The sequence below is a fragment of the Balaenoptera borealis genome (genome assembly GCF_965194805.1).
Source record: "Balaenoptera borealis genome assembly, chromosome: 19".
Classification (NCBI taxonomy): Eukaryota; Metazoa; Chordata; class Mammalia; order Artiodactyla; family Balaenopteridae; genus Balaenoptera; species Balaenoptera borealis.
The window spans coordinates 800,294-810,000 of NC_138878.1; the positions used below are offsets into that span (position 1 = coordinate 800,294).

Consider the following 9,707-nt stretch of genomic DNA (forward strand, 5'->3'; position numbering starts at 1 on the left):
GCGAGAAGCTGGGGTCTGAGAACTTGAAATGGAAAACTGGAAGACAGGCTGACGCCCACTTTCCCTCCCTCCCTGGCCGGGGGCTGGAGGGCTAGCTCACTTCTGACTCCACAGCAGCGAACCCACAGTGGGCTGGGGACGGATGCGGGGGGCGGGGGGCGGAGCAGCACCTCCAAGGAAAACAGAGAGGTGAAGCCCCCTGCCCAAGGCCGCAGAGTAACCGGAGAAGCCGCATCCAGAGCCAGGCCCGGCTGGCTGCAGCACACCGACCCACTCTGAGACACCACAGGTGGCGAGGAAGGCCCTGGGCAGAGAAGGCCAAGTCCGTGCTGGGAGCTGCCCCAAGAGACACCACACATTAACTGGCCGGCACCCCCAGCCTAGTGACGGCTCAGCCATCCAAGAGGACACTCAGCAGTCCCTTCTAGATGCGACATGAAAATAGGAAATGCAAGCCCTCTGTTCCCACGGTTTTGTTTTTTAAATGTATCCTAAGGAAATAATCAGCGATGTACATAAAGGTTCACTATGGGGTGTTCACTGCACGGTTATTTCTCATATTGAAAAACTGGGGCTAAGCCGGCTGGTCCGGAAGGTCTGAGGAGGCCAGGGCGCACACACGCGTGTGGGGCTGGGCCACGGCCCGACTGCACAAAAGCTGCTCGGGGGAGGGACGTCCCAGCCAGAGACAGGAAGGTGAACCTCCAGGTGGACACAAGGTGGCAGGGCCGCAGGTGGCTTTTGTTTTCTTCTTAGCGCTTCTCAATTTTCTCCAGATTTTCTGCAATAAGCACGTATGACTTTTGTAATCAGATTTTAAAAGTCTAATAAATGACATTTATATTTTCAAACGGAGATATTTCAACCTCAGCATTAACATTTTCTTTGGTACAAAAAAAGAGGAAAAAAAAAGAGGAAAATATTAAAATTATTTGTTCTGGATGGTGATCTACAGGGTGTCTGTAATTTTCTATAGCTCTTCCATTTCTCAAAATGACAGAGGCAAATAAAAATGAGATAACAGTCTTCTTCTCTCAATTAAACCTAGTGGTTCACGGAAGGCTCATGGGGACAATGAAGAAGTCCTCACAGAAGCAGCTGGAACGCCCGCTGTGCCGGCACTCAGAGCACCGCAGGGCTGGTGTCCGGCAGCAGTGACCTGGCCCCAGTGTCCCAGTGCTGGGAGGTGGCAAGACCGCCGGGCTCCGCGTGGGGACGGGTGTCCCGAGGCAGGGTGGGGCAGGCGGCTGGAGCTCGGGGGACGGGGAGCCTGCCAGGTGACCTGCAGGGAAGGAGGCTCAGGGACACGTAGCTGTGCTCACACGGGGGCGTCTGTGGAACAGACGCTGAGTAGGGGCCCTGCCTGCTCACCACGGAGCCTCACAACCAAAATGACTTTCAATTGGGTAAATACTGCCAGAGTGACCTCCAGAGAAGCTGCACTAATTTTTTCTCCCACCAAACATGTGGGAACTTGGGGCCACCCCTTCAAAACAGCTTTTATGTGCTCCTGAAACCACTCATCATCAAGCCATTCAATACAGAGCTAAAAATCTCCAAGGTCAAGGGGAGCAAGGCCCTGCCTTGAACAAGCAGAAAGAATCAGGTCAGGTCAGATGACTGTGTCCTGAGCAGGTCCAGGTGCAGAAAGACCAGCAGCTACCTCAGGAAAAGAGGCCACGCCTTCCAACCACCGGCCCCCTTGGTCACGGGGCCCCCCACCACTGCCGGTGGCACAGCCTGGAGTGATGTTGCCACCCAATAAATGCAATTTGGCCACGGATTTTTCTCTGTCTCGATTAACCAACGTCACGAGGCCAGCATCACCGTGCAGCAACGTGAAAAAATCCCAGCCAAGAGCACGGAAACCCGAATTCTGGTGAACCAGATGCCTTCTCCCGGGAAGGCCACGCCACGCTCAGCTCCCTCCAGGAGGCCAGAGCCCAGGCAGAGACCCAGCAGCGGCCACTCGGTGCTCTGACCATCAGGTTCCCGGGTCAGACCACTGAGGTGCACGGCCCTGTCAGGACACACACCCAACACCAGGAAGATGACATCTGTCACGTCCTAACCAGTGTGCTGGTTGAGAGCACAGATTCTAGAGTCAAAACAGACCCAGACTGGAACATTCACTGGCGTTTCCGAGTTCTCCTCCGCCGTCTAAGCCTTCGGTTCCTGTGAGAACCTCCCAGCACACACACATAGTGGGAAGCAAACGGCCCAGCCATCCTCAGCACCGTGCTCACCACGGAGCCACGTGACAAAAACTACTCGATAAGAATGATACTTGCATTCAAATGAAGGCGGCTGGTTTCGAAATGAATAAAATGGCACCTGATGGATGAGCGCCACCTGCCCCCAACCCTGCCCGCTGTCTGCAGACTTGGTGAAGGTGCGCGGTGGGAGAGGGGACCACACTCTCCCTCTGGTGCCGGACACTTGTTTCAGCATACTGCCTGCGGTTTGGGGGGCTGTTTTCAAAGTTACGTTTTAAACTAACAGACATTCACACTGCATTCAAATCAAAAAACCAAAAGGGAAAAACAAACGCTTAAACCCATATCCATATTAGGACGTAAAATACTATTTTAAAGATGCCATCTGGAGGGATGAAGCTTACAATCTCGGGCCGTGGCTTAATCCACAGATGCCGTCTGCCTTGAAGAGTGGGTCTGGGACATGGGGTGGGGGCACAGTAGGGACTGAGGAAAGCTCGCTAGACTCGCTGGGCTTTCACGTTTCACATCAGAACCTCCGGGGGCCCCCTGAAGCCTGCTGCGGATGTCTGTGCTCCTGGGCCCAGCACCGGTGCCCCCTACCCCCAACTGTCCCTGCCTAGGTCTCCAGACAAACATGCCCCTCCTCTGGATGGAAGCCTACAAACTCCCCAAACACGGGATTCCTGTTCCCACCTCTAATTGTCATCCTTCCCCCTTTTGGCAAACTCCTAATCATCCTTCAAAGCCCGGCCGAGTATCACCTCCTCTTTAGTGCACAAAGCAAAGAAAGAAAGTTGGGGGGGAGGGGGTGGTGCTTCAAGGAGGATTCCTGCGGCCCAGTGAGGCCGGAAATGGATTTGTTTCCGACACGACAGATCAAGTTCCCTCCAACTATGGCTGAACGTGGACTTGACTCACCCCCACACCCCGGGGGCCTGGACGTCGCCGCCAGCGCCGCGGAAGGGCAGGCAGGGTCCCCACGTGACGCAGCCCCTGCGAGGGAGGGGGCGGGGCGGGGCGGGACGCGGGGTTGGGGAGCGGGGGGTGAGGGGTGAGGGGGCGGGCTCTACCTCCGCAGGCCGGGCTCGCGCTCCTCCTCCTTGCCGGGTCGGAACCGGAACCGGAACCGTGGCTGCGCGCGCACCCCGCGTCCGGCGCCCAAGCGCGTCCCCCGGCGCGGCACCGCGCCGCGGGTTCCGGGCGCGAACGTTCCCCACGACCGGCTGTCGCGGCCCCGGGGCACGGGCGGCTGCGTGTTAACCGCTCCCATCCCGAAGCGGATTGGGAACCGGGCGCCTCAGGTGTTCTAACTCCCTGTTGGGCGGAGCCGGGCACAAGTCCACTCGGCCGAAACGTGAGGTTTCTCTGAAGTAACACATCAACCACGGACACACGGTTCGAGCCAGCGCGTTTCCCGCCCGCCTCCCGGGGCGCCGCGGGCCGGGCCGAACCCGGGCTGGGCCGCCGCGCCCCCTCCCCCGCCCCGCCCCGGTGTCGGCCGTGAACCTCCTGGGGGCTGAGGACGCGGAGCCCGAGGGAAGAGGGGCCGGGAATCTCCCAGGAGCAGCAAAACGACTGAGATGGAAAAAAGATGGGAAGATCCCTGGGCCCTCCGTTCGGTCCAGTAAGAAAAGTATAATAGTTTCAGGAAGGGACCGCAGACAAGACAGAGGGAGGGAAATCATCGAAGAAATTCAAGAAAATCAGCAGAACTTCCCTGTTGGAGTGAGTGGCAGGGGCCCACAGCACTTGGCAAACAGCGGGGTTGCTCCCGAGCGTGTGGGTGGGGACGATCCTAATCGCCCACTTGACCAGACATCCACCCGAACGTGGGCTCTTCTCTGCTATGGTCTGAATGTGTGTCCTCCAAAACTTCGTTGTTGAAGCCCTGACTCCGCCAATGTGATGGTGTTAGAAGGGGGGCCTTCCGGAGGTGATGAGGTAATAAGGGCAGAGATTCCATGAATGGGATTAGTGTTCTTAGAAAAGAGACCCCACAAGGCTCACCCCCTCCCCAGGTGAGGACACAGCGAGAAGACGCGGTCCATGAACCAGAACGGGGGCCCTCACCGGACACCGACTCTGTTGATCTTGGATTCCCAGCCTCCAGAACTGTGAGAACTCAAGCCCCCCGGTCTGTGGCATCCGTTACAGCAGCCCGGACGGACTTCGGCTCACCCCTGAGGTCCGTCAGCGCTCCCATCCCATCCATCACTCCTGGGCTCAGTCGTGGAGACTCCCCTCCTTGCTTCCTGCCTTACCTCACATCCAGTCCTGCTGGTTTCTCCTTCAGCATCTTTCAGAAACCAGCCACTTCCCACCATCACCACTGCAACCAGGGGGCGGTGGGGAGGGTGCTGGGAAACCCTGGTCTCACACCCTGATTACTAAAATAGCCTCCTCCTGGCTTCCCTGCTTGCACCTCCCTGCCCCATCAGTCTGTCCCCAGCACAGCAGCTGGGTGGCCCAGTGACCACTCTTGTCACATCCTAGCATCCTGGACTCTGGGGTCCCCCACCTGGCAGACGGGAGCAGTCATCCTGAGGAAGATGAAACTGGGGAAATAACTGGTGTGTTTGCTCTATTGAGAGGAGATCTGAACCACTGAGGGAGAGTTTGGGGCTAGAAGAAGGATAAATACCTAGAAAACTGATCAAGAGGAAAATAGGCGAGGGACTTTCCTGGTGGTCCAGTGCGTAAAACTCTGCGCTCCCAACGCAGGGGGCCCGGGTTCCATCCTTGGTTGGGGAACTAGATCCCGCATGCCGCAACTAAGAGTTTGTATGCCGCGACTAAAGATCCCACACGCTGCAACTAAGACCCTGTGCAGCCTAAATAAATACATAAAATTTTAAAAAAATATTTATTTATTTATTTATTTATTTATTTTTGGCTGTGTTGGGTCATCGTTTCTGTGCGAGGGCCTTCTCTAGTTGCGGCAAGTGGGGGCCACTCTTGATCGCGGTGCGCGGGCCTCTCACTGTCGCGGCCTCTCTTGTTGCGGAGCACAGGCTCCAGACGCGCAGGCTCAGTAGTTGTGGCTCACGGGCCTAGTTGCTCCGTGGCATGTGGGATCTTCCCAGACCAGGGCTCGAACCCGTGTCCCCTGCATTAGCAGGCAGATTCTCAACCACTGTGCCACCAGGGAAGCCCAATACATAAATATTTTTAAAAAGAGAGAAAAATAGGCAATAATTAAATACTGGGAAAACAGCAGCAAAGTATCACGTGGTTCTAGGAGGCTTGGCTCAGACAAGCATTTACAGAATTGCAATAATGTAAACACTTATAGTGCAGACATTGACGTTGGTCTAACGAATTTAGGCAGTCTCCCTCTCCCTCCCTCCCTCTCCCCCTCCCCCTCCCTCCCTCTCCCTCTCCCTCCCTCTCCCTCTCTCCCTCCCTCCCTCTCTCCCCCCTCCCTCCCACTCCCTCTCTCTCTCCTTCTCTCCCTCTCCCTTTCCCCCGCTCTCCCTCTCCCCCTCTTTCTCTCTCCCCCTCCCCCCACCCCTTCCTCCCTCCCCCCTCCCTCCCTCTCTCCCCCTCTCTCCCTCTCTCTCCCCTCTCACTCTCCCCTGCTCTCCCTCTCTTTCCCTCCCTCTCTCCCCCCTCCCCACCCTCTCTCCCTCCCTCTCTCTCCATCTCTCCCTTTCTCTCCCTCTCCCCCCCTCTCCCTCCCTCTCTTTCCCTCTCTCTCTCCCTCTCTCCCCCTTTCTCCCTCTCTCCCTCTCTGGGGCAGGGATGGGGGCACAGGACAGGTGTGGGGTGGAGAGAGACACTGAGGCCGGGTGTCCATCACAGGAGCAAAGAGCGCCGGGGTGGACACGTGGAGGTAAATATGAAAGGAATTGAAAGCCGTGTCTCTGGTGATTGGGAAGGGAAGGGGGGTTCCTTAAACTGTGTGGCTGGATAACTGTGTGTACCTGTGATAAAGATAAAAGTTAAACTAGACTATAAAGTAAGTTTTAAAGGGGAAGGGGACAGGAAACACCTCGAGGATGTCCACGTGGACGTGGCTCCTCTCCACCTGCAGGCAGCCCCTGCCCATCACTGAGTCTCCAAGGCGGCTCTCTCGCCTCTGGTCCCAGACACTCCAAGGATTCCCAGGGGTTTGCTTTCCACCAGGCGCACAATGGGGAAAGGACCCCCATCAGCAGCCGTGGCAAATCCTTATCATTGCGGCACCACCTCTGCTGAATAAGCCAGGACCCCACGGCCTCCCGCAGCTCACGACAGGCAGCTGGGTGTTTGTGCAGGTGCCGACGTGTCCCCAGGCGTGTTCCAGGCACCGGAGATGGAAACACAGCCCCTGCCCTCCGGTCACTTACGTGCTCGTGGGGGAGAAGGAAAGGGAATAGTTAGTCATATGCCATTGATGACATTATAGACTGAAGTTTTTGTCCCGCCTCCCCCCCACCACCAAATTCACATGTTGAAACCCTGCCCCTTAATGTGATGGTGTTAAGAAGTGGGGTCTTGGGAGACAATCAGGGTTATATGAGGTGATAAGGGTGGAGCCCCCAGGATGGGATTAGTGCCCTTACGAGAGTCACGAGAGAGCCTGCTCCCCTCTCTGCTCTCTGGCCGGTGAGGACACAGCGAGAGGATGGCCGTCTACAGGCCAGGCAGTGGGCTCTCATCAGACACATCCAGCCTCCAGACGTGTGAGAAAGAGGCATGTGTCGTTCAAGCTGTCCAAGCCGAGACAGACAAGTGGTCTGGAGGAAAATCAAGCCAGGCCAGGTGATGGGGGCCCTCAGAGGGGTGCGCGGAGCCGGTGTCTGAGGCTGGCTGGGCAGCGGGCCGTGTGACTCTGACCACAGGAAATGAGGAGACTGAGGCTCCGAGTGCCTGTCACTCTGACAAAGTGACAGAGCCAGGGTTTGAACCCGGAGCTCTGCTGCCTGCTCCCCGCCTCGTGCCCCTCACCTTTTCATGGCTCTGAGATTCTTGAGCGAACAAGCAGACGTGTGTCCTTGTGCTTAAGACCAAAACTCTTCCCCACACAAAGCCAGACAGCTCCTTCCCACGAGAATAAATGGTCTCCACGGCGACACCCTCAGAGGTGTTCCCAGCAGTGCTGCTGCTGTAACCAGGAAACAACCTAAGTGCTGCTCCGCGGGGGCTGAGTTAGGACAGAGGAAATAGCGAGACCGCAGGGCCACGCGAAGTACAATAGTGAAGCTGTATAGAAACACTAGAATTGCTCATAGCAGTCTACGGTTGAATAAAAATAGCATACAATAATTTCCTAGATCATACCATTGAAAAATTGGAACACAAAACCATGTGCACTAGGATTTCCCGCTGTGTACTCAGACGCGCTCTGAAGGATGGGACAGCTTGAAGGAGGGAGGCACCTGTCTTCTGAAGAGACGGGCTCCTGGGATCACCGCCGCTTTGGTCTCCCATGGCCACGTGTGCGGTCAGGAGGGAGCGGCCCTGCGTGTAAAGTGCTGGGGCCGCCTGGCACGGCGGGCCCTAGAGCCGGGAGGCCACAGGAGGTGAGTGCCTCCCTGCTCCTGGGGCATCCGGGGGAGCCCTGCTGTTCTGGACCTCAGCTGCCCTTGGATCTGCCCCTGGGAGGAGAGCCGTCCCCAGGAGGGGGTCTGGGGTGGGGGGCGGCCTCGGCAGGGCTGTGGGACGCTGGGGTCCACGTGCTCCTATGAAATGGGCAATGACAGCTCCCACCGCGGCTCCCAGCTTAATCCCACTGGGAAGGTCAAAGAGCCGGGACACTTAAAGCTGTTCATAAATATTAGCTGCGGTCACTACTGTCATCATCGGCATCTTTATCGCCCGCCCCTCAACAGAGACCCTGAGCAGGTGCTCGGTCAGTGGAAGTGGATGAATGGGACGGCCTCTCCAGAAGGCAGATAAGAGCACGGTGGCCTCCCCACCTGACAACTTGCCCTGAGGCCCCCTGTCCACTCCCAAGCCCCAGCCTTTCCCAGGGGAAACCCTTCCAGCTGGAGCACCCAGGAGCCGCAGGAGACCAGGTAGGAATCTTTCCCTCCACTGATTCTGTTCGCACCTCCAGCTTAATGAGCCCAAACTGCTGGGGGCGTCTGGGTCACACCTTTTCACTTGATTAAAGCAAAACACAGATGCACTTGCAGCAGTGTCCTCACGAGCGGAACTTCTGCAGACTGTGAGCACGGAGCTTCCCGCCTCCCAGGGACGGCTGTTACACGAAGAAGGGGCTCGAGGGCACCGAGTCAGCCCTGGATGCACTTATGGAGGATGTGCCAGTCAGAGCTGGGGTTAGGGTCAGGCAGCACCTGGGTTCCGCCCTGCCTTTGGCCGCCAGCCTCCAAGACGGAGGTCCAGCCCCACTGGGCCCGCCTCCTGGTGTCCGTGCCCAGGTACAGTCCCATCCCAGCTGAAGAGGGCTGACCTGGGCAGGAATGTGGGTGACTCTGGGCAAGGTCGTGACCAGCACTGAGCTTCCTCCTGGCTCTCGGATCGCTCACCCCGGGGGGAGCCATGCTGCGAGGGCACTCAGGCAGCCCCGGGGAGAGGCCACACGGGAGGAGCTGAGGCCTCCTGCCCACAGCCGGGGGAGGAGCCTCCTTGGAGGCGGGTGGAGCCTTCAGGTGAGGCGGGAGCCCTACCGACACTGCAGCTGCAGCCTCGCTCGAGTCCGAGCCAGGGCCGCCGGGCCGAGCCACTTCCGGGTTTGGGACCCACAGAAACTGACATCATAAGTGTGTTGTTGTAGCTGCTAAGTTTGGGGTGATTTGAACATAGCAACAGAGCCAATATCCCACTTCTGCTAGCTATAGTTGTGTGATAGCAGGCAAATTAATCTCTCTGAGTCTCAGCTTCTCACCCAAGAATAAGAATGCCTACCTCCAATGGATGTTATAAAAATTAAATAAGCTCTTGGCATTGGGCCTGGGATACAGCAAATGCTGAAAAACTAGCTGTCATCATTATTATGAAATATTTACACAAATATATCACAAGATGCGAAGGGCTCAGGAAGACCTCACTTCACACAGGTGGGTTCAAGGAAGGCTTTGTGGGAAAGTAATGTTTGACTTGGTCCTTGAAGGAGAAGCAGGATCTGGACCCGGGGAGATGGCGGGAAGGGCAGGAGGGTCCGCTGTGGGCAGTTCACGCGCAGCGTAAGCTCGGGAAACGGGAGGTGAGACTGTGAAGGCTGGCTGGGGTCAGATTGGGGTGCTGGCGTTAAGGGGTCTGGAATTTACGTGATGGGAAGTGAAGCCACTGGTTGTGAGTCAGCCCTGCGAAGGTGGCGAGAACCCCAGGCGTGGCCCCCCAGCACACAGGAGCCCTTCGGAAGAGGTGCTGAATGAATTAAATTCTCCCTGACCCCCAAAGCATCCCCTCTTGGATTCTGGCAGGAGCAAATATTAAAGAGGGTGCCTGGGGCTGGAAGGAGCGGTTATCAGGCTGCTGCTGCAACTGATCTGTTTTCTCCCAAACCCAGGAATCCAGCTCTGCCTGCTGTTTGACAAACGT

The 9,707-nt window shown here is 57.1% G+C and overlaps 1 protein-coding gene and 1 long non-coding RNA gene across 6 annotated transcripts in view; one reads left to right on the plus strand and one right to left on the minus strand.

Moving 5' to 3' along the window:
- The window catches only part of ACSF3 (acyl-CoA synthetase family member 3), a 57,910-nt gene extending 54,406 nt beyond the window's left edge, over positions 1-3,504 (minus strand). For 2 of the 4 annotated variants that reach the window (XM_082367120.1, XM_082367119.1), the window contains exon 1: positions 3,290-3,500. In XM_082367120.1, the coding sequence (XP_082223246.1) occupies positions 3,290-3,489 (200 nt within the window). In that variant the 5' untranslated portion in view covers positions 3,490-3,500. Of the gene's footprint in view, positions 1-3,137; positions 3,235-3,289 lie in introns of those variants that run through there. The other 2 variants (XM_082367117.1, XM_082367118.1) reach the window with 2 other exon arrangements.
- A 245-nt stretch (positions 3,505-3,749) lies between these two features.
- Positions 3,750-9,707, plus strand: part of LOC309616494 — a 10,247-nt gene continuing 4,289 nt past the window's right edge. The window contains exons 1-4 of one of the 2 annotated variants that reach the window (XR_014237497.1): positions 3,750-4,160; positions 4,238-4,404; positions 7,475-7,723; positions 8,033-9,707. The exon at positions 8,033-9,707 is cut by the window's right edge and continues 4,289 nt beyond it. This is a non-coding gene — a long non-coding RNA (uncharacterized lncRNA). Of the gene's footprint in view, positions 4,405-7,474; positions 7,724-8,032 lie in introns of both variants that reach the window. The other variant, XR_014237496.1, reaches the window with a different exon arrangement.